This window comes from Desmodus rotundus, chromosome 8 (genome assembly GCF_022682495.2).
Source record: "Desmodus rotundus isolate HL8 chromosome 8, HLdesRot8A.1, whole genome shotgun sequence".
Taxonomy (NCBI): domain Eukaryota; kingdom Metazoa; phylum Chordata; class Mammalia; order Chiroptera; family Phyllostomidae; genus Desmodus; species Desmodus rotundus.
The window spans coordinates 21661439-21686194 of record NC_071394.1 but is presented as its reverse complement, the minus strand read 5'-3'; the positions used below and the strand labels follow the sequence as shown (position 1 = coordinate 21686194).

The window sequence follows — 24756 nt, the reverse complement described above, 5'->3', positions numbered from 1 at the left end:
AACCTCTCCACTACTGTGTAGTTTATAGTTAGCCTGGCTAGTGTCTTAGATGTAGTTACTAACAGGTTTTAAATTTTTTGTCTGCTTTAAGGACCTTAAGGATAGAATTTTTAAGTGGTGTGTTTTTTTCTAAATATATCTGTAAAGAAAAGAAAATTTTCACGAATACTTTTGAAGTTTTTAATGCATGAAAAGAACATCCCAGAAACAGAGCAGGTATTGACTTATTAACGATGAAGCACAATACAAGAGCCCCGTCCCTGCTTGGTAATAGGAATATAGTGTAGATAGATGGGAAAGGAGGTGAACACTTCAGGGTTAAACGCAAACCCTGAAGTCGTATACAACATTCATATATGGCTTATCTCATAGCGATAACAGCTTCATAACAATGCATATGACATTTATACTTACTGGTAAGACGCTTCTGACTCAAAAGTTAACCAAAATGCTGAAGAGGTAGTTTTGCCAATGCAAGGTGAGAGAAAGGCTTTACTTAACCTTGCTTTATTATTTTTTTTCCTCAAAAATCTGCAACCATTTCTTTTGTTCTAATTTTCTTCTGGATCAGCCAGTAAGGTAATGATGCTTTTAGAAGTGGCCAATTAAAACCCCTTTAAGAACTGATTCCCCCAAAGGGACAATGATGCCTTTGAAACGACTGCTCCAAAAGGCGTCCCTCAGAAGCTTCCACTGTGCCCCTCAGTCTGGGACGTGGCACAGATTCGGGCTCGAAGGTTCCCAGGTACTGTCTGACCAGCTGTCACAGGAGGCCATTCTGGTTTTGCCTCCAGTTCTGTGCACAGTCTCGTGATAGCAAGTCCTGCAGTGACCCACGAATACTGGTAGGTGTCCTGTGACTGTGAGTCAGGGACTGCTTTCAATGACCCCTATGCCTATCGAAGTTTGAAATGGAAGTTTGAAGAATTCTCTAGCTGGCCTGTGAAACTGCATGATAAGCACTACATGTGACCGCATGTAATTCCTCCTGTGTTTCCAGCTGTGTTTCATGAAGTCATCACATCTCAGACTCAAAGGGAGTTCTGGTTTCTCACCGTCAGGTTCCGCATGCTGCCTTATCTGTGTGAGGAGACATTCGAATTCTTTGACACCGGTCATTGGACCCTATGTACAAACTAACTCATCCTATCCTTACAATGAGAAATCGGCCCACGAAGAAAGGAAAGGTTAAGTTCCAAGGGGCAACAACACTTGTCAATTCCCAAAACTAGAACAGTCATTTACCGGACAACGGTTAGGGACCACTAAAAACAAAGTGGCATCTATTAATCAGGTATGACTTGTTACACATAAGAGAGCATAAATATACAGTAAATAAGAGGTTTATGCGAAGCCCCAGCAGAATATGTACATATTAGAGCCGCTGTGAAACTGAGGAGGGACTCCTGTAGCACATCCCCAGGTAAGAACAGTTCCACCCCAGGACAGTTTGAAGGGAACAGACGCTGAGGACAACACGTGGTCACACTAAGCAGATATCCACAGACATGTACCCTTGACAGTGCACAATGTGAGAAATAAAGGGCACAAGTGAGAGAGCACGTTGCCTGCTGAGCATCTTCCTTCCCATAAATATGCACAAAGTCCGTCCTCCAACAGTGGTCTGCAGCCACACACCTCCTCTCCATGGGGGTGCTAGGACCACAGGGCGCACACGGAGCCAAGTCACAGGCTATTCCCTCACTCCCGCTTCCCCTGATGCAGGTCAGGAGCTCCCACCTTAGTCTCCAGCTGCAAATCGAAGCATAAATAACACCGAGCCCACTTCGTGGCTCCCCCTTTCACAATGTCACTGAGAACAGAGAGATACCGGTCAGAGCGGCACAAGTACCACGCACCAGTGTCCGGGAGTGGAGAGTAGCTCTGTGCACTTTTGCAAAAAACCAAAAACCCCCAAAATCCACCCGATGTGTCTTTTATTTTATTGGTTAGCCCTGTCTGTAGCTAGGAAGACACTGTGTTGCTCCTGGGCTCTTTCTATCAGCTTCCTCTTCTTCTTTTTGTTCTTTTTCTCCTTCGCCTTTGGTGCTCTCTTCCCTAAAACGGGGCAGAGAGAGAGAAAGAAAGAAAGAAAGACGTGTCAGAAAAGGCTCTTTCTCTGGGAAAGAAAACATAAAACATTAAGAGTTTTACACAAAGCCCATCTGGAAAACATCACCTATGGAAAAAGCAGCCTCAAAGAGAAAATTGTTCACATTAATTTTGACGGAATAATAATAATTTACTAAATTGGATATGCTGTCTAACACAGAGACTGATCTTCCTGTTACAGGGAACTGGCATATTTAAAAACCTCCCAGCGGCCTGATCAGTCTTGCAAATATCATCCTGCCACAAAAATTCCACTTATCCCCTCCTACTTTTAACAATGCTACCCTTCACTAGACATCTTTACATCTTTCTACTGCTCCACCTGTCAGTGGGTCAAAAGAAAATAAGCATCTATCTACAGTAAATATACCAGAAGTCTCAAACTCCCCTGGCCCTGCCCCAGGGAGAAACAAATGTCTTGCTTTTAACATTATTCCCTCCGTGTTCTCCAGAGGCCAATATATGAAATGACATATGTGTAATACTTCTCTATTTTCTATAAAAATTCATGAGGCCATCATTCATTATGTGGCTTATGGTTTCTTACAGAAATCCCATAGACAAGTTGTTCTTATTATTAATTGAGAGCAAGAGAAATGCTTGTTTCTGAAGAACTGGTGGTACGTGTCTTACAACCAGAAAATCACACCATGTTATTTTATTTGCCCTCTTTGCCTTAGTCACTAAGAAGCTTGGACCACAGGCTTAATAGTTGAGGTTTTCCTCCATCAGGAGTTTTTAGATGCTATGTTTCACTTCTTACATCTCAGTGTCATGCATCCTAGTCTTTATAAGGTCTCAGCATTTCTTTGCAAGTATGTATACATAAGATTATGAGAAAAAAAGAATAAGAAACACAGGCATTTGCTTTAGGTCCATTGCTCTCTTTGGGGTCTAAACACACAGGGATCGTAGGATTCTTAGAGTAGAAACTAGCTCTAAAGGTTACCTGCATTTCACAGAACGTAAGTCATCATCACTATACATCTCCCGTACAGGAAGGTTTTTCCCAAGAGACTAGAATCCTACTGCCAGCCCTCCTACCTGCCCTAGTATCAGTTTTAGTGTGTAGTTCTGCAAAACTTTTCTCTCATAGTAATGAGAGCCACATAGTAATCAGTACCACAACTAGAACATCCAGTTGTAACCCATGCTTTTCAACCTTCCCACACCTAAAACACTCAAGACCTCACACCTTTTCAGGACGGTGACATAGGCGGCCTGTTTTCAACCCAGAGAATGGAGCAGGGGGCTCATGTGAGAAATGAGGAAACAGACCAGAGGTCAGAGAGGTAGGCTCACGCCTTGGGAGACCAGAATCATACCAGATTGACAGAGGCCAGGACAGTTCTACCTAAGGGAGGTGCTTCTCATGTCTGCTCTTTCTGCTCAGAAAGGGTCTATTTGATTTGCGGATGGAAACCAGTCTCACTGGTAAGACTTGAGAACATGGTTGTCACATAGTCGATATTCAGTAAGTATTTGCGGAGTAAAGCTTTTATGACGAGAAAAAAGATAAAAAAGAATAACTTATTTTTAATAGGACACTGTAGTAAAATAATCAGAATATGATCATGCCCTCATATTAAATTATGAAGGTCCTTGAAGTTAACTTCTGGTTCTCATTAAATTCTGGCATTAATGTTATAATGGCATTTTGCCATCTTTAAACATAGCTAATCCTACCCAATAAAAATTTAGTCCAAGCCATCATTAGTCAAAAAAAAAAAACCTGTAAAGTTACAACTATTTAGTAACACTACAACTAATGATGAGACAACCTAATGAGGGCAGAGAGATGAAATATTTAATATAAAATAGCATATGTAAAAAGAAGCTTCTATTGTAGTTTTATGAAGGTTTTTCTTAGTGTTGTATATTTTATCTAAACAAATGAAAAATCCTTTAAAAATCATTGCTGACTACATTGTAAAAATTCAGTTTCTATTTCATTTCTTTAAAGGCTGGAGTTTTCTTTAAAAGCAAATCAAAATTAAATGAATGGAAAATAATGCCAACATTCCTTGATTTTAAAATGTATTCTATTAAGATAAAAATATACTGAATATATGTTATTTAAAGAAAGCTTTTCAATGTCACCGTTTCAATTCTTCATATAAAGGATTTAGTTGAAAACCAAATGTGCACTACTTTGACTCACAGCAAATCTAAGCTAACTGATTGGAAACTCATTTGAAGAGAGGGTCAATTTCATGTCACTTACCTAATATGTTATTCTGATGTAATTGTCAACATCAAATCATCTTTGGGTTTGATAGCTGATATAATGTACGTTAGGGAAGTTATTCAATATTTGCGTAAGACTGTTCATATTTTGGCCAAAAATTCAGCAATGATTCTGAAACCTTACTTATATAGGATAATTTTCCAAAATGTACAATTATTCTATTTATTGGCAATAAGTCATATGGTACCAGTGCCAATGGGAGATGTTTTGGGAGACCTAATTACAACCCTAAAATTCTTCCTCAGCAACCTCTTTTGAATGATGCCTCTGTGCTATGAGTTCATTGGTTGGTTTTGTTCTTGCCCCCCCCCCCATTTCTCATGTAAGACACATTGCAAATACCAAAGAATTAAGATGGTTAGCCAAGATTTGACCACAGGTAGGCCTAAAGTTAACTGACAATATTTTTTTGGTCCATAGTACGTTGTTTGGACTCTAAGCCCAAATCAAAGTAATAAAAGAACATAAAAAATGACCCTAACATATGGTATAAAAAGGGTCTTGCATATATTTTTTTCTGATCTCTGCTAAGATTTAACAAAAGAAATTAGTGAGATTAAATCTAACAAAAAGGTCTATTCCTATTCTTATTTATATATTTGAAAATAACATACTGAACATACAAGCATGCTAATTTATGTTTTCACTTCTTTATATCTGTGGCTATGAAACTGGATTCAGAGAATAACATCTACACTTACGGATTGTTTCACATTTTCAGGAACAGTCACCCTGTGCAGGAAGCATTTACAAGCAAGTTTGATGCCAAAGAAGAATTCAGCTTCCTTGCTTTTTAGTTCACAAGAGGAGATTTGGAAAACATGCCCCCAAGATCAGCAGAAAAGGCTTGCGTTTTATTAGGAGATTGTCAGCCTCCAGGTTTGTCCAGCACCAATGACACACTTTGTCCTGAGAGCTTGAACAATGCAGTCGCCTGAGGGGACTAAGAAGCACAAATAGGTAGGTACACAATAGCCATGGGGATGCAAAGTGCAAAGTAGGAAATGGAGTAGCTAAAGAACTTGTATGCAGGACCCAGGGACATGCACAATGGTGGGGGGATTGCCTGAGGGAACAGGGGATGCCGAGTGGAGGAGGGCAAAGGGAGAACTACTGGGACAACTGTAATAGCATAATCAATAAAATATACTTTATAAAAAGAATGCAGTTGCCTTGATAAATCACTAGTGAGCGAATCTCTTCAAGATCAAGCAGAATCTGATCCACCTAACAGAGCAGATCTTTTCAGCGCCTTGTGTGAACGCAAGAAAGACAGCTAGCCCAGATATCGCAGTTTTGAAAGAAAGCAATGTGATTTCACAGAGAAAGGGCTCCTCTGGGAGGAAGGACACCTGGTAGGTTGGCACGACTCAGGCACAGAGGTGTCTGGTGCAATACTATACTTGTGACGCTCGTTTCTGCATTTACAGAGAGAAGATGCTGTAGTCATCTTTCACTAGAAAGTTACGAGACACTGTGTGAAAAGATTGCGCTCCTGGCATGAAAGGAAGATGTATAAAATACCAGTGGCAAGACGAGATTATCATCAAAATGAACAGAGTTAGAAAGGTATTATCAAGGCCACACACTCCAACCGACGTAATTACATTGACTGGCACACATGTGGAAACGGTCCGACAGGATAACCTATCAACTCTTCTACAGAGAAAGGTGAACAGCGCCTTATGGAAATACTCCCAATGTCCAGCTGTAGATTACTGCTATTAGAATCAGAAACAGGATGGATTATTTTGAACCAAGGTATCAGGCAGCCTCACAAATTACATGAAGCTGTGAAAATACTGACTCCCCTGCCAGTCAGACATGAGTTTCATTCTTTCATAAGTTCCCACATGCAAGGACTGTCTTCAGCTGTTTTCCTTTTCTCCCTCTCTAGGTGTAGCTAAAAGTCCTTTCATCATCGGAACAATGGTTCTTGTACACCCCTCCATCACTGAGGCACAAAGGTTGTTTCCATAATAATTACTAAGGGCTTTCAGGGCAACTTTCTAATGGTAAATACAATGAAACAAAACTGAAGAAAAAATTCAGTAGCAAAAAAAAAAAAAAGACAAAAGCTTCTCTCTCCATATTTACACACATGGGGTGGGGGAGGGGGAGAGTCAGTCACAGTTAGGACCAATGCCATTAACGGTAATTAGGATTGTGATAGCCACAGCCATGATGACAGAGGTAATCACCTGAAACCAGGGCCGATTTCTATAACATTGTCCTAAGTTTGTGATGCTAACTTGAAACCTAGGCTTCATTGTATTTATGAAATTCACCATGGAGACTCGGGAATCACCTCAAAGAGATTCGGTCAACCTTCAGAGCAGCTAAAACAGAGGGACAAGAGACTTATATAACCACAAACTGGTGAATCTTGTCACACCTCAGAGGACACAGTGTAGGCAGAACATAGAAAGTTGCTTCCACATCTCGAGTCACAGGGATTGAGTTGTAGACAATGAATAGCCACTGGGCTATTACTCCCTTGCATGTGGGCAACTTTAGTTTGCCCAAGAAGGAGTAGCAACAGAGATTTATTTGTTTAAGAGTGATTGATGATTCTCTGGAAACAATGCCAGCTGGTTCCTAAAATATTTGAAAAGCTCATATAAAAATAGACAAAAGGCCTGACTACAATTCAGAAAAGAAATAAAAATGGCTAATAAATATATCTAAACAATCAAATCTCACAATTAAAACTACCCAATAAAACAAGTTGCCACTGCAAAGATTCTTAAGAGTGAAAATATCTCAAGCTAGTGAGGACGCAGAGAGAGAGGCATCGGTATGCGGTTGGAGAATATAAAATCGCCACGTACAGTCTTTCTGAAAAGCCATTTGGCAAGTGTAATAAAGCATTAAAAATGTTCATAACTTTCACTTAGATCTAGGAATCTAGGAAAATAACCTAAACTTGGACAGAGATTTATGCATAAAGATGTTTAACATAACTCTGAAAAACCTGTAAATTACCTAAATGTCCTTCTACGATTTTTCCATGCCTCATTCTTTTTATGATTAGTGAAGCAATAAAGTGTATTTTCAACTGTGAAGAAGCACTCTTTTAATTTTAAGGCCACAGCCATTAAATGTATTTCCACGATTAACTGCATGTCCCTAAAACTCATCATAAATACCTATAAGGAAAAGCCTGGAGTACGATAGTATTCCTACTATGGTAGGAAGCAGATGCTTTACTGGAGTGGCCAGATTCAATAAATGAATCTAAGATATAAAAGCTTAAGAACCACTGACCCAAACACTCAGACATCAAGGAAACAAAAACAGACTCATAGAAACAGAGACCAAAGGGACGGTGGCCAGACAGGGTGGGAGGGTGTGTGAAAAGGGCGAAGGGAAATACGGTCAATAATACTGTGATAAGTTTGCAGTGACACATGATTATTAGAATTAGTGGGGTGATCAATCACATTGTAAGGTACAAAAATGTCAAATCATTATATTACACACCTGAAGCTATATAGCTAATAGAACGTTGTATACCAACTGTACTTAAGCTTTAAAAAAGAATAGATGTTAGCTCCTGTGGCTTCTTTTACCCAGAGAGGAGTCCGAGGGGCAGGTATGATGAGCATGACTGGCACCTACCGCAGAGTGCTCTACACAGCCCGAGATAAAAATCTCCCTACTGTCTGCGACAGCTCAGGGCAACACATCTCCACGGTTATTTATTTACGTGAACTGAGAGTCAGAAGGGAGTGTCAGCTAGACCTCTAAGCAAATGAATCCATTTAGGGCTGCTTAATAATACAAAGTTCCTTAATCGTCGTTTTTTGCAATACTTCTCTGTTTGATGTTTGTTTAAAGAAATAACACCCTCTTCACTAAAAACATTTCAAACAGATGTCTTTGGAAAGAACTAGCAAATCCTTCGATCGTTGTTTGATGACTGTGATCAAATGTTCAGGAAAAAACCGTCTAGATACACAGCAATCTGTTTGAAAAATAGCAAGCTACCTACAAAGTAGACTTTACTAGACATCTTAAATCTTAAGTCATAATCTGAAAGCCTTTTCCAAGTAGTGACTTAGTCATTTCATCTTTAGAGAAGTACATGTGCTTTAAAAATCTACACACAACCCAGAGATAACTTACTAGTACTGGCTCACCTTGCAAGGCTATTGGTGGAATGACAGCCGTCCAAAATCAAAAATAACTAACAAAATATACTTCTCTAAACACACAAATAATGAAAATCACTCAAATTTAAAAAAAAATTACTACTATACAGATCTACACTAATTTGTAAAAATGTATTCAATAAGCCAGTTCTGACTGTGTCTTACTATTCTATCTGTAACAGTTTGCCATCTTTATTGTAAAAAGAATAGTATGAAATTGCTTTCTTTGTCTTTAAGACCACTCAAATTTTTTAATGTAACATGTTTTATTAGGCGTGAGGTCTGTTACCTATTTGGATGAAAGGAAGTCCGTTTGGTTTTAACATCTTGTTTCATGTTCGAAACAATGAAGTTGGAAGAAAAGCTAATTCTGAAGATCACCTGAACCTTTATAAGTTAATTATAGCACCACTAAGATTTCCCACATGCAGTATTTCAAAATTTCCTGATTTTATAGCCCCGGAGGAAGTCATTGTTCTTCATGCATATAACAAGACTACTAAGAGGGCAATAAGATATATATTCCCGAGCCCCTCCCAACTCACTTGAAGTGGTAAGGACTACAGAAAAGAAAAATGTGCGAATCTCACTGAGATTTAGGTTTGTTCTGTATAATGTTGGTCACTTCAGAGGTTTGTTTAATGAAAGCTCTTACATATATGGTACCTTAAACAGAAACAAATTCAGTTCAAAGACAGAATTCTATGGAGTTTAAAATAGGTGAAAATAAACTAGGAGATTTTGTTTCAAAAATATGCAAAGATCATTTCATAAATACCTTAGGCTCATTATAAAGGACAAAGAGTTGCAGAGTAGTAAAGACTAAAATAACACTCTCCACAAGTTCACTTGTGCGAGAGAATAAATATATAACTTTGCCACAAGGGGGCAATAATTCACTTTTACTGTAAGAGTACCCCCAGTTAAAAAAAAAAGGTACATGGGAACTTTGGGGCTCTAACTTCTTACATACTTTCCATGAACCCCAGTGGGAGGCCATATTTTTTCTTTCTAGCCAAAGGTAGCTCTGTAGTAAACTAAAGAATAGTAGCAAGACCTTAGTGCAGCACACGGAAAAATACAGTTGCACACTGCAGTTAAAGATGTTTGAGAGTAAAGGCGGGGAATAATGAGAGGAGATAAAGAGGATGAACCTGCTATTCAAAGAGTGATTTAGGGAAAAATGCAATATTATTGACCCAGGTTGCATTCTCTTATGAGGAACTTAACATCAACTACCTGCAAAGGACAGGTCCTTTCCTTCGATCTCTTATATCTATAAAAGATATTCTTTACATCTATAAGAATAGATGTAAAATTAAAAATGATATTCACTATTACCTGGTCCAGGGCATGCACATAGATTTGATATTAATTATGAAAGCTGATTGTTGGGAGGTGATTCCTGACCAAGGATTCTGACCAAATTGGCCTCCCAGCACCAATACCGGTTGGCCATGTTGGGGAGGGCGGAGAGACAACAAGTATACCAGACATTTCCTACCTCTGCACTGGTCCAACTCTGCCAAATGGTTCAGATATGAAGCCAAGTGAGACACAGAAAAACTAGAGCCACCCACCCAGGTTCCTACAGCTAATTAGCAGCAGAGTTGGGCTTGGAACTAGGTTTCTATGTCTCTCTTTCTTAGATGCTTTTATAGTTTAAAAAGTCACTAGGAAAGGACATAGTGATAGAGTTGTTTTCCAAGAAAGGCAGAAAAACATTAGAAGACATAATATTACCCTGACCACATTCTAGGAGAAAAGTCATTGGCCTCCTCATTAACTGTGCAAAAAGCCTTCAGATACTGTTAAGTAGTGCATAAATAACAACTTCTCTGTAACTTAGACATTCTGTAAACTTACACTGCATTGATTCATTGCTTATTGTTTTTCTTACCTTCCAGCAAGATGCAACCTATAGAGTTTCCTACGTCGGGTAAGTGAGACGGTGGACATTCCTACCATGGATCGTGCACTCACTGTAAGTGCTTTATACACGCTCTCATGTAATCGAATATCGTGAAAAGACTTAAGTACTCCAACCCTCTGCCAGAGCGTCGTGCAGCTATGCATCCCAAAATTACTCAAGGTAAATAAAATTTGCAGAAAACCATCAGGCTCATTTGGCACTCCAAAATTAAGTCAGAAAAACATCAGGTTTTGCAGAGAAAATGATACAACTGTTTTCATTTGATTAGGAGCGATGGGATAACCAGAGAAGAATTTCAAATTCCTCCAGAGCTGACTTCATACTACAACAGAAGATACCTTTTAAGGTAATTCCATTAGAATAAGAGGATTCAATACCTTCTCCTTGGACTTCAATCAATAACCATCAACTAAATGAAAAAAAAAAGTCCAAGAAATCATATTTAGGGCTATGATTATATGGCAAGCATTTATTTAATTTGGATTCAACACAATTTCTATGGAACTTGAAGATACACTTACAAGTGAAAAGAAAAACAGGAATGGTTTCTCCAAGACAGTAATGTCAGGGTATGGGTTCTTAGTCCAGGCCTACAGCTCTCCTATGTGGTAGGATGACATAAAGGACTACGGGTCCCGTGAAGGATCATAATGCATTCCCTCTTCAGGGCCCGTGGAGCACTCAAACCTCCCTCATTAAAACAAATTACCACCTTCTGTTTTAATTTGTATATTTTCTGATATATCATGCAATGTATTTGTGAATAATTACAAATAGCTGCAATTAAGGCCACTAAATGCCATGGGGCCTTAGTAAGAGTCTTTCCAAAACTCAGGCTATAGATACTCACTCCAGCTTATCTCAGGTGATAAGGGGGTCAGAGCAGAGACAGACTGGCTACAGGTAGACACTGGATGTAGTCAGGAGCCAAAGCATGTGGTCTTTGTCATCCACGATAAAACAAACTTGCTTGTTCTTCCTGGGGCCACATGGCTTCTGCCCTCAACTTCAGCTTACCCATGGTCTATGAAGGTGACCCTGGCCCTGAGTAAACTCCATGACCTTTTAACTTACCTTCCTCTTACAATAATAGCCTCATGCTCTTTTGCCTTAATTGCAATATTCCCAAGAGAGGAAATCCATGTGCCTTGTTCCACCTCCAAGTTAACCCGTAGAGTCATGGATGGCCTGGCCGGCCCATGGATGGGTCACTCCCAGGTCTGTCCTGGAGGGGTGGGAGAGTCACGTGGCACTGGGCTGGGCAGGCATCTAGGACACGTGGTTAAGAACATGGGCTTGGGGATCAGACAGCCCTAGATTCAAAGCAGACCTCTGCCTCTTAGAAGCGAGTGATCTTGGACCAGTTACTTACTTTTTCTGAGGCTTAGTTTTCTTATTTCTGAAGTGACAGTGTCAACGGTACCCACCTTAGCATTGCTGTGATGGGTACGCACAAAGTGTATAAAGTTCCAGATACTACACCCGGCACATAAATGTGAAATACATTATAGCACCACCTGAGGTGCCTCATGTGTATTATTTCTAATCCTTACAACTGTCCCCAAGGTAAGCATTATTTCCATTTTGCCGATGAGGAAATAAGTTTAGAGAAGTTAAGTAAATAGCTCAAAATCACATAGCTCGGCATTGATTCAAACCAACATCTGGCAGATTCTAAAACCTGTACTTTTTGGATCCCTTGTGCCCAGCAAAACCTCTTTGATCTCATAGTCATGTAAATGGCTGCTGAACAAACAATAATACTAAGCTGAAGAAAGGCATCAACCTCCCCACCCAGTGCTCCAGGAGAGCAGGGCTCCCTTGGGCCACATTAGCTCCCCAAAGGGCCAGGCCTACAACCTATAGTTTTCACATTAACTTTGCACTTGGGGATGAGGCATTCAAAACCTCAGTTTCCTGAGGTCAAGCAATACATTTAGCATTTTCAACTCAGTGTAAACAGTGTGCCCTGGGCAAAACCCAAGGGAAGAAAACACAGGATGCTTCTTTTTCAGTTGAAACTTGGGAGAAGTTTAGACATGTGGTTCCAAAAGCCAGTTCATGGGCCAGAAATAGTAGAATCCTCCAGGGAGCTTTTTCAAAACATAGGTTCCCTAGCCATACACACCCCTGAATGGAACCTTCATGAGGGAAGATCCAGGTATTTATTTACTTACTTATTTATTTATATTATTATTTATTTATTTAGCTTCGGAGGTGATTCAGTGCAAAGTTAACATGGAAGTCTAGAGCATAAAGGTTCTCTGTGATGGGTGTGGGCAAGAGAGCGAAAGGACTTTGGAACAGGAGAAAGAAGGAAGTGTTGGGTGAGCACAGGACAGAATGAATCGCAACCTCCTTCCCCAATGAGCTGAGAAACAGCTTCCAAAGTGTGAAACGGGGCAAACCGCTGTGTGCCTGGACTCCGCCAGGTTCTGTTTGTGGTGGCGCCCCAAGGAAGCAGCAGGGATCAAGTTGCCGCCATGACCAGAGGAATGTGCACACGCAGGAAAAGAGCCCTTTATCTTTACACTCAAACTAAGGGGTTGTAGACTGCTCATGCCACAGCAAATTCATCTTTCCTGTGGTCAGATTCCAGAAACTAGCTTTACTCTATGCAGGCGTGTCCAACCGGCAGCATGTGGGCCCCATGCGGTCCAGGATGGCTGTGGATGAGGCCCAACATGAAATCATAAATTTACTTAAAATGTGAGATTTGTGTGTATGTGTGTGTGTGTGTGCGTGATTACATGTCACAATATATTTAGTGTGTGGCCCAAGACAACTCTTCTTCTAGTGTGGCCCAGAGATGCCAAAAGGTTGGACACTCCAGCTCTAGGATCTCTCAATTCATTTCATTAACAGGTTTTGTTTTGACAGACAATGTAGTTGGTTTACAGAAATTCTGAACAGTGGGACCAAAAAAATTGCAGTTGAAAAATTAAAACTATTATCAAGCTTGGGACTCCTTCATCACTAGGGTATATAGTTGGCACTTCAAAAATTGGAAAGGCAAGAAAAGTACCCCTCAGACCGGGTGACAAAAATACCAGAGGCAGTAAGGCGGTATTAGTTATATCACAGGCAGAGGGAGCATATTACAGGTCTTTCATTCTTCTTTCACAAAGGTGCTATGACTTTCTTCTAAATTATCAAATCATCACCATCACCAACATGTGATAGCTGTGTGCCAGGCAGTTTTACATATGTTAACTAATTTCATACTGAAAATATCCACTGTAGTACCACTTTACAGAGGAGGAAACTAAAAAGATCAGAGAAGTAGGGTAACCTGAGATGAGTTGAGATTTGAACTCAGCAGCCTGGTCCCACAGCTTATCCTCCTCCCCATTCTGCTACACTTTCTCCCATCACCTCTGTAGTGCAGTAAATGTGCTCTCCTGAGAGGAAGGAGGTCAGTGTTACACTCTTCCCTTTAACCACAGACTTCCACACACCCTGTAGACAGATTATTCCATTAAATGGCTGGACCATAAAATGGAGGCTCAGATCATACTGGTTTGATATTAATGCAACACCAAGATAATCAAGGGCATATTTTCTTTGTTATTTTTGCAGGACAAGGAAAGTAAACAAGTATTTGTCAAAGTAAATAGTCTCTATTCACAAGTAAAGATCAGACGAAAGTTCTGATCCCTATAGAATCTTTTCTCAACTACCCAAATAACGGCAATGGATTTCAATGAGAGGAAAAATATTGGACAAGGAACTCTAAATTACAAGTTCAACACACCCAATGATTCTTACAGACTTCACATTTCAAAGGTTTCAAAAGGCCTAAAGCCTTGCTGGGTTATCTTGAATCCTAATGTGTTTGTGATTAGCAGATATTAAAAGAGCAGAACATGGTTATTTTTTTTTATAAAAAATCCTAATGTTTCATAAAAGGGGTTCATTTTCCTTCAACTTAAATGGCATTTCACTCTCCAGAAAAAGTGTATAGACTTGTAAACACATAAAATAAATCACAGTGAGCTACTACACGTGTGACCACACACATATATTCACAATGTGTATCTGTACTATTTCCCAAGCATTGCTTTTGCCATGTTTGTATCTCTGTGTTCTGATTAGTTTAATGTAGCTGTTAAAGGAAAAGACGAGAAATCAAGAGTTTACAAATAATGTGAAAAAATTAAGACATAATGAAAATGGTTTAAAATGAACCACCACTGAATCAGATATCCAAGAGAAGAGTCTCACTCCAAACTATTATAATTTCAGTAAAGACATCCCCTGGAGTTGGACAAGAAACTGTATAAAGAATATCAGCGAGATGTAAGTTTAAATGCTATAAAGGACAAGCTCCTCACACTCTTAGCAGGGCAGGCTCCGTGATCGCGCTGAAATGAGCTCAGTGGATCCATGCAATTGAGTTATAAGTTAAAAATGCCTGTGAAGAGCCATATGATTTCACTCATATGGGGGGATATCAAACTGAAAGCACCAAATGAACAAACGAGAAAAACAAACAAAACCTCAGACACAGACAACAGTATGGTGGGTACCAGAGGGAAGAGGGGGAGGGGGTCGTAAGAGGTGAAAGGGGTCAGAGATGCATGGTGACGGAGGAAGATCTGACTTTGGGCGGTGGGTACACAATGCGATATACAGAGGATGTATCACAGAATTGTACACTCAAAACCTACACAATCTTATTAACCAATATCACCCCAATAAATTTAACTGTAAAATGCCCGTTGACAGTGAAAGGGAAGTCAGTGGCACTGCAGCAGAAGCAGGGTGAGGAAAGCACCGCCCACGTGCTGCACCTGCCTACTGCGTCCTCCTTGGCTTTCAGCAATTTAAGTGGCCCGGCCAAATGAGGTACCAAAAATGAAAATGTTAACCAATTTTTAAAAAGCAAGAAGCTTTGAGGAAAGGCTACAGAGAATGCTCTTCCAAGCGACAAAAAAAGATGTCAGTGCTCACAGGATGTGTAGAAAGTTGTGTTTAAAAATAGAACTGTTTTCTACCTTTTACTATGTTGCTAATTAAAAATAGAAAAAAGTGCAGCTACAAAGTTGTAACAGCCCCAGGAACTCCTGGATCTACTAGGGGAGTTAGAGACTGAGTCACTGAGAACTGATGTAATGAAGCTTTCCTGCTTTCCCATTGTCAAAAATTAGATAACCATTTTTTTGATAGTAGCTTGAATAGAACTCAGAAGACAAGGAATGAATTAAGAAACTTCTGGAAATTGCTTCTAATCAGTTTGATTATAACATAGAAAACGTGCAGGTGACAAATGTTAATGAAGATTAATACTTATATTTTGATACATTTTTATAGCAGAAGATATAAGTATATTTTTAATCTGCCTTAAATTAATGTGTTTTCCAAGTCTTCCTATAAAAAAATTGAAAATTCCACCAAAATAATGCCCAGGGATCACCATCTAACATAAACCAAGTCTTTCTTTGAAGGACAACTGCGGTTATATTTTAATGGCCATTCACTTAATCTTGAATTCTGGGTCACTGACAGTGTCAGTAGCAATGGAGCCACCCTAAAAACGACTGTACAGTTACTCTGAAGTGTGTGTGTGTTTGTGTATTCATAAGTGCATGTGTACCGGAAGTATGTCCCTCCGCAGACTATGACCGCGCACACGGGCCAAGAGGGCAGTTCACGTCCACACAAGCATTATGTGTTCATCTTGCAGCATAAAATCATATTGCTTAGGATTATGACCAACAAATTACAAGTTACTTTAAAAATAAAACTAAAAATTCTGGGAAATTAAAAACTGTAAATTCACAAGAATTGCAAAATTCCTATGGTAAGAGTTTATGGCTTGGAGTCATTACTAATCAATCCTAGTTTTCTGGCTCTGACGAACATTTTGCACTAAACAAAGTTTCTTTAAGAGTCTAGTTTTTACACCATAAAATATAGGAAAAATAATTCCTATTAACTAAGGGGAGAGCTTGAATTCATCTCTCACTCCCAGTTACTGTATTTTTATGTAAAATATGGAAATAACCAAAAATCTGTTGAGGGGAAGTTGTGTGGTGAGTCAGAAGGAGGAAGGGAAGGGGAGGAGGGAGAGAGAAATGGTGGTGAATTATTATGGCTACTACTCAACTCAAATGCAAATCAGCCTATAGCTGCTCATTTGGAAATTGATCACGGAGGTGATCCAAATGACAGGTAAACATTTATTCATGAGAGGGTATGATTTTCAAAGCCTTCCAGTAACAGCACCTGTTAGGTTGTATTAGCTGGTATAAATATCTCTTTGTCCTAGATCCCATCCTAAGGGTTTGTGTCACACAAACTGTAGATGAAATCCTAAAATTCTGAAAACATGATGCTCTAGGGAAGTCTGCAATGGAGATGTTACAAAAACAAACTAGCAGCATTTGGATCATAAGCCACTTTGTCATAAACACTGAAGTTAAGGTAAGAAGACAGAATGACAACTACAGTTAATAACACTGCGTTCAATACTAGAAATCCACGAAGAGAGATTTCAGGGCTCTCTTCACACACACACACACACACACACACACACACACACACACACACACAGGTAACTTGGTCAGAAGATTTGTTAATTAGCTTGACTGTAGTCATCATTTCACTACGTATATCAAATCAGCATGTTGGACACCTTAAATACATACAATTTGTATTTAAAAACAAATTTAAAAATATGATCATTCAGTTAGGTCAGTCGGACATCATCAGTGACTTTAAAGAGAGAAGCTCAGCAATGCAGAGAGGGCAGAAAGCAGCTGGCGGTGAAGATGAGAGAGTGAGGCTCCAGGAGAGACAGCTGTTCCCAGAGAGATGAAAGGGGCGAGCAGGGGGTTATTTGGGTCGGGGAAATCTGAGGTTATTAAAGGTTGAGGAGGAGACCTAAACAGAAGGTGGGAGACGACTTGTACTATGGCTAAACTGTGTCTGGCCATGTTCACTTTACCAAGTGGATGAAAAATAAAACAAACAACAACAACAAAAAAACCCCCGAGATTATCTTAAGGCAAGAATACAAGGTGGGCAAAGGGAGGTTTGTAGTTGTTCATATGGAAAATACAATAATTAATAAATAATAACACAAGATCAAACTCTGTTTCATGTACTCACAACTGTAAACCTACTTTTGCTCCACCCTGTGCGTTAGCTACTTGTCTGGCAACATCACATTTGAGAAATATAGACTCTTTCATTCCTATTTGACTCATTGCGTATCTGAAGCACATTCATGAAGCACATGAACATTCAGAAGCCATAGACACGTTCAATAACCTTCCTTGATCTCTTACGCCTTCCTCATACTATCTTTCCTGGATCTCTCTACAAGGAAAGCCAAAACATTAATGCTCTCTCCAGCAGGAAAAATTAAATAAATGTATTCTCTGTGCCAAACTTTGATAATAAAATAAAAGATAAAGTTAAAAAGTATTTGAGTATAAATTCTTTTCCAACTTCATTCTACGTAACTTCACAAATTGTGCATTTTACAAACTGAGTGCACTCATTGACTGAAATAGTCTGTCTTTCCCTTTGAGTAATGAATGCTGCCTAGTGCCAGCAAGATTGTACTTTGGAGGAGAAATTAGATTGGTCCCCATTAAAGGTTATCTGAATGCATTATGTTATGCTACTCCATGGGAATTTTATACACTATCAACTGTTCCACATCTGTACATGTATATATTCAAAATTAAGTACAATAGGTTAAAATATTAGGTAGATGGAAAATAATGAAGTAGTTCCATCTATGTCTAGTGTAAGTGTAAAGTGGTATAACCTTTCTGAAAGATTGTTTTCCTCTATACTTTCTTCTAGGGATTTTATAATTTCTAGTGTTGCATTTCAGTCTTTAATCCATTTTGAGTTCCTTTTTGGATAGGATCCCAAATTTGTTCTTTTGCATGTAGATATTATGTTTTCCTAACACCATTTATTGAAGAGATTATCCTTTTTCTATTGAGTATTCTTGCCTCCCTTGTCAAATATTAGCTGACCATATAGGTGTGGGTTTATTTCTGGGCTGTCAATTCTGTTTAATTGGTCTATGGTCTGTTTTTATACTAGTACCATAGTATTTTGATTACTGTAGCTTTATAATATACTTTGAAATCAGGAAGTATCATGCCTCCAGCTTTGTTCTTTCTCAAGATTGCTTTGGCTATTTGAGGCCTTTTGTGGTTCCACAAAATTTTAGGATTGTTTTTATCTATTTCAGGAAAAAATGCAGTTGGAATCTTGCTAGAAGTTGCGCTGACTCTGTAGATGGCTTGGGGAAGAGTGGACATTTTAGCACTATTAACTCTCCAATCCCTGAACATGAGATATCTATTTCTTTGTGTCTTCTTCAGTTTCTTTCCTCAGTATCTTATAGTTTTTGTGTATAAATCATTCACTTCCTTGGTTATATTTTTTCCTAAGTATTTCATTGTTTTTGGCGCTACCATAAGTGGGATTGTTTTCTTTATTTCTTTTTCCGATAGGCCTGTGATGTGTGCACACCGGGCTGCAGGGAGCCTGGGTGGTGGGCCAGTTGCAGACACACTCGTAGCGGTGGGAACCATGGCAAACAGCCAGGGCTAGAGCCAACGACAGGGGCACTGGCAGCCGCAGGGGCACTGGCTGTCAGTGTGCACTATGCTGGCTGCTGGTTTGCTGGTCACTGGTGTACAGCAGTGAGGGTCAGTGTCAGGGGTCAGGCTGGGGCATGTGGACATACAGCTGGAGGGGTTGGCTGCAGGGGAGCACAGTGGTACAGGCCAGGGGCAGGAGGCAGGGCCAGATCCAGGACCACAAGCAGCTTTGGGGACCCTGGCTGTCGGCATACCCTCCTGTGGCTGCGTGGTCTCTCCACAGGCCCACACTTGGCAGTGGAGGCCAGTGACTGGTTGGCCTGGAGGCATGCAGACATGCAGCTGGAGGAGCCAGCCCACAAGCAGTGACAGGCAGCTGTGGGTGGGGTGTCTAGACTGACATCTTGAACACTCACACAGACCTGGAGGCCTGGACTGGCTGCCAGTGTGGGCCTGGGCCTCTGCAGGGAAAGGGGGGTGGCCTGGAATGCATAGGGACTCAGGCAGCTGGCATCAGCAAACCCGAATAGTTATGGGACAAAACTGGTGAAATCTTCAGGGGGTCTGTGGTGGCTGTGCTGGCCCTTGGTCTTCAGTGACAAAAGCTGCTGGGGTCACCTGCAGAGAAGGCACCAGCAACTGAGGTGTCTCCCACTATGTGGCTGATACCAGTTGGTCCTGCTTTTCTTCCTTGTTCCTAGTCATCTTTATGTTTCAGCTGTGCTGGTCCCTGGGATGGGTGACCGGAGTAAGTCCTCCACGCAGTGCCCCAAAGGCTGGGGCTGTCCCTGGGGAAGGAAGTCTTCCCTGCTGAAGGGTTCACTCTGGGCCCAGAGCAGTGCCTTGAAGAACGGGATGACACAGGCACAGTGAAACTGTTCTTCCTTCCCTTTTTGCACGGGTATACTCCAGGTTTTTGTTCCATCAGGTTGCTGAAGTTTCTTAAGTGGACTCCATAGCTCTCCCAGAGCGATGTTTGTTTGTAGATAGCTGTCTAATCATTGATCTTTGTGTAGAGATGGAGGCTGAGGTCTCCTACTCTGCTATTTTGGTGACGTGACCAATAATGATCTAATTTATAAACTGAATGGTAGGTACAGGCATGATTATATTACCATTGTTCTTTAAACTATACATTTAAATTATATGTACTTTTTTTGGTAGGTATGATTTTTCTTTAAAAAGTTAATATAAAATCATTGTAAAAAACTTTAAAATAAACAGAAAGACCATCCCCGGAAATGACTATTGTTAACCAGAGAGAGATAGAGACAGATAATCTTTGAAACAAAAATGTTACCATATCATAATGCTAATCAACTACCTGATTTCTTCTTTAAGACATTTTGCCAAGTGTTTTTTCAAGAAATGACTCTATTGGCATTATACTTTGAAATTGGTGTACACTTAAGTATCTTTGTTTCCTTCCACTATAGGAACCTCCATTATCTGAACCTAATTCGTTCCTGGAAACATGTTGGGTAGCAAATTTTGGGACAGTGGTGGCCTACCTTCCATCTTCGAAATGGAAAAAATAATTTATTTCCAACTATGAAAATACCCCAACTAATGCCCCAGAGTATCAGTAAAATCCTTGGAAACATTTATGTACCAATCCAACCAACCAAGGATTTCTGACTTAAAAAAACATTTAAATAGCCTAACTAACTATTTAATAAAACCTAACAAGCTCTTTGGTCAGTGTGTTTGTGTTAAGCAAGCAATGATACCACGTAGGATGGGACACCTACACCTGGAAATAAAGGGAGCTGGGGACCGCTGCAGTAGTCTGACACCAGGGCAGCTGCGGCCATCCTCTTCCTTCCCTGTCTGCCTGGGCCAGTCTTTCACTTTGTTCCTCTCCTCCCTGGGAATCTGCCCTGGCCTTTCCAGCTTGCATGGCAGAGATGACACTCTGGGACTTCTTTCAGTTTCATCTGGGTCTGCCACACTGTGAGAAACCCAAGCTCACCACATGGAGAGACTATGTAGATAGGAAGATGCTCCACCAACACCAAGCGCTGCAGCCAGTGCCAGCCCAGGAGCCGAATGCGGCAGGAAGCAGCCTTCTGAAGGACCCATCCTTCAGCTGTTCACTGACACAAAAGAATGAGTGGCCCCAAGAGAGAGCCTCCCGGCTGCAGCCTGTCAACTCTCACGTCCATGTGAAACGATAACAAAATTCTTGATTTTGAACTACTACATTTTGGAATGTGTGTCACGAACAGATAGCACAAATATACACATAATATTGGGAGGACTGCTGAGATTGAAATGCACTGCACTGGTATCCTATTTAAATATTTCTGCTGGCAAGTGCACGCAAACCCCTTTCTACTGGGGTTGTATCCATAAATTTGGGGTAAAATTCTTTGCAAGTTATTACAGGAGACAGTGACAATTCAGGGAGTAATCACTTGGCTGGGTTATGAGATTAGAGTTACACTCTTCATCTCCCAAAATTTAGGTGCTATTCCATTATGGGGTTTTTGTTTTTTTGTTGTTGTTGTTGTTGGACATCAAAACTAGAAGTCTGAGGACAGCTTGATTTTGATTTTTGTCCTTTGGCTATAAAGTGCCTACCTTATGGATGCACACAGAATTTTCTCTGTCCTTTTTATTTCAAATGTTTTTGCCAGCCTATGACTACATGTGAATCTCTCTTTCACACATTGAGTTGTTTGGCTCTATAAACCCAGACCATCTTTCAACTCAAGTGTTTTTGTTGTTAATATTTATCACCTTTTCCATTAGTTTCCAAATCAGTTTCATTTTCCCCTTATGTTCTAAAATCCTATTAGCTTCCTAGGTTTCTTTTTCTCAGTAGCCTTATTCTATTTTCCAAATGATCACGTCTGCACTTGACACTCTCCGAGGAAAGCTTTAACTTCATTACTCTGTGTTTAGGTTGCCTTCAGTTCTTTCTCTCACCTCACCTCTCTCACCGACCTGCATGACAGAGGTGATCATATTGTCACTCTATCTCAGCCCATTTGTTGTTGCTTTCTAACCTATTTTTTGAATAATATGCCTTTCCCGTATGCTATTGAGGATAAAAATTTTTCCTAAATTTTTTGTGTTCTTATAATGCAATAATATCAGGAGTCAAATCTGAACTTTGCTAAGTTGATTTAGATGATTTCCCTCTTATTCAGCAATAATTATTCCATAAACTCATTGTTTTCCTTAAATAAAGGAAGTCTACTCAGATCTAAGAGATGAACTGTGAGGGCTGCCTTTGGACCTCCTCTCTGCCCAACCAGGTATTGATTAAATTCCATTTCCATCCCAACACATGAATAGGACCTGATTGGCTCATTTCCCCAACGGAACCCAATGATTAGGTAACTGTGCCATGACGATGCTGAACTAAAATGGAACCTTCTCTTGGCTACCATCCGGATTTCTAACACACTGAGGGGAAATATATTAAATTATAATCTTCAATAGTCACTCCCATCAAGGTTCTTTCCATCACCCCCCTGACTTCCTAACTTATAGCACTTAAGGGAACCACATTTTCCAGGACACAATGTACCACCTATTTCTTATGTATTTGTTTTCTGGGAGTTGGTGAATTATTTTTAGGAACAGCAATACAAATACATGTAAACAGATGTAAGAAAGAGAAATCTGGCTTCACAGACAGTTTTTCCTTCTCATTAGGAGCACAAGTCCTGTGTGGCTCAGTGGATTGAGCACTGGCCTGCAAACCAAGAGGTCGCCTGTTCAATTCCCAGGAGCACAAGTCCTGAAGCCAGACAGTCTGGATTCAAATCCTGCCTTATTAGTTAACTTGCTCAAACCACAGAGTGAATTCTGATCATCTCTGTGCCTCTATTTCCTCATCCAGAAACTGGAAATAATGACAGTGCCTACCTTTATAGTATCTTAACACAATATCTAGAATATTATAAGTGTTCATTATTAGTTATAATGATCATTCTGTTGTGATAAAGCAGAGCCATGTGACTAAAGGACTTCTCTCCAGTTTTATAATTGATGTAGAACTTAAACCCAGGTCCAATTGGTTGGGAATGGAGAAAGGCACTTCTAGCTTTGAGGCAGAGTATTATTAGGAGCATAATGTTAATGATTCTCCACTTATATTTTTCAATTCAGTGTTTTTTGATTTTTGGTTGTTGGAACTTCCTTCTGGATTCTGATGACAGGATGCCTGTTGGTTTGTTTACAAGTCATCCACTGCACCCTTATATTAGGGAGAAGTCCACAGAGGTGGTAGCACAGGAAAATCCATCTAGATACCATTCTAAACGAATGATCATTAATCCTAAGTAGGTTAAAATGCTTTGTATCCGAATGAAAATGTGCAACTAATGTTTACATAACTAAGAACAGTTCCCAAGTCCAATGCTGTTTTGTTTACACCAATGGTAAATGGCAAATTCTAAAAATGTCCTGACTAATCAGAATTATTAAATGTGGACAAAAAAAAATCACAGTGCAGGACATGACTCTGAGGGATCATCTACTTCATTCCTTTGCCTCAAAATATGTCTACATCCACTTACCCTGGAAAAAGTATTTCAGTGACCCAAGAAAATACTTAGGTATTCTTAACAATCTTAAGGATGAAGGAGCTCTTGATTATTTGAACTCCAAACTCTCCTCTGTGGTTACTTAAGTACAGTTTCTCCGAGAGAGAAAAAGAGTTGGCCACCAGTTTCCATATAATCTTTATGTTCTTTAAACCTTATTATATCATCTTTTACTACCCTTTAAAAATATATAGTTTACAGATGTACTGCTTATCTAACAAAGTTTGCATAAATAAATTAGCTTTATATAAACACATACAGCCTATTCTTCTTTTGAAATGTCATACTTATTTTAAACAAGTAACTAAAAATTTACTCTTGCAAAATCATGTAAAGATTTCTCCAACACTGCTTCTAGTCTAACCTTTCGATTCCCTCTACTGAAGGTACTTACATTATATACAAGTAACGGAACTGGGAGAAATGCCATTCCAAATTTTTATGTATGGAACATTTAAAAGCGGTGTGTTTCTGATGTGAATACTTTCCAATAATCATCGTAGTTCAGGAAAGCAATATAGCACAGAGGTTAAGAACATGTTCTTTGGAGACGGAGAGCCTGGGTATAAATCCTAGCTCTGCCACTTGGGCTTATCCAAAGCCTCATAGCTGGCATCTTCTCTAACTCTCAGTTTCTCATCTGTAAAATGTTCCTCCCAGATAACGTTGGTGCTGTGATTAAACAAGAAATGAAGTTAACTTTTAGAGTTCTTGGTACCTAGTAAGCACTGAATATACGTTGGTTGTGGTGGTGATGGTGGTGGCAGTGATAATAATGATGACAACAACAGAAATTATCAATGAGACCAAGGGAGCAAGAAGAGATCTTCTTCGCCTTCCTTAAACCCACCACATGGACCACGGAGCCAAACCACAGGGAGGGTTTGAGCGCATGCCCTGACACTGCCGTTAAGCCACGTCGTGGCTGCGCCTCCCAGCTCCGTCACCCAGGACTGGTAGTATCTCACTTGTATTAGAACTTGCCCCTCCCACCTCTGATGGATGGCAACTGCTGGTTTGGATGGGGTTTACTTCACATCCTCTGACTTGAATAGCTTTGCAAAAGTAATTTTTCATTGTTTTCAAAGGATAAGTAACATTACAGAGGTACTCATGTCCAAAGGAGTGAGGATCACACAACAAAAGGAAAACACCCATAGGAAAACAAATGTGTAGA

At 40.0% G+C, this 24756-nt stretch overlaps 1 protein-coding gene across 1 annotated transcript in view; it reads right to left on the bottom strand.

The window, feature by feature from the left end:
* Nucleotides 1–179: 179 nt before the first annotated feature.
* Nucleotides 180–24756, bottom strand: part of RSPO2 (R-spondin 2) — a 142891-nt gene continuing 118314 nt past the window's right edge. The window contains exon 6 of the mRNA XM_024572270.3: nucleotides 180–2058. Coding sequence (XP_024428038.2) covers nucleotides 1943–2058 — 116 coding nt within the window. The 3' untranslated portion in view covers nucleotides 180–1942. The remainder of the gene's footprint in view (nucleotides 2059–24756) is intronic.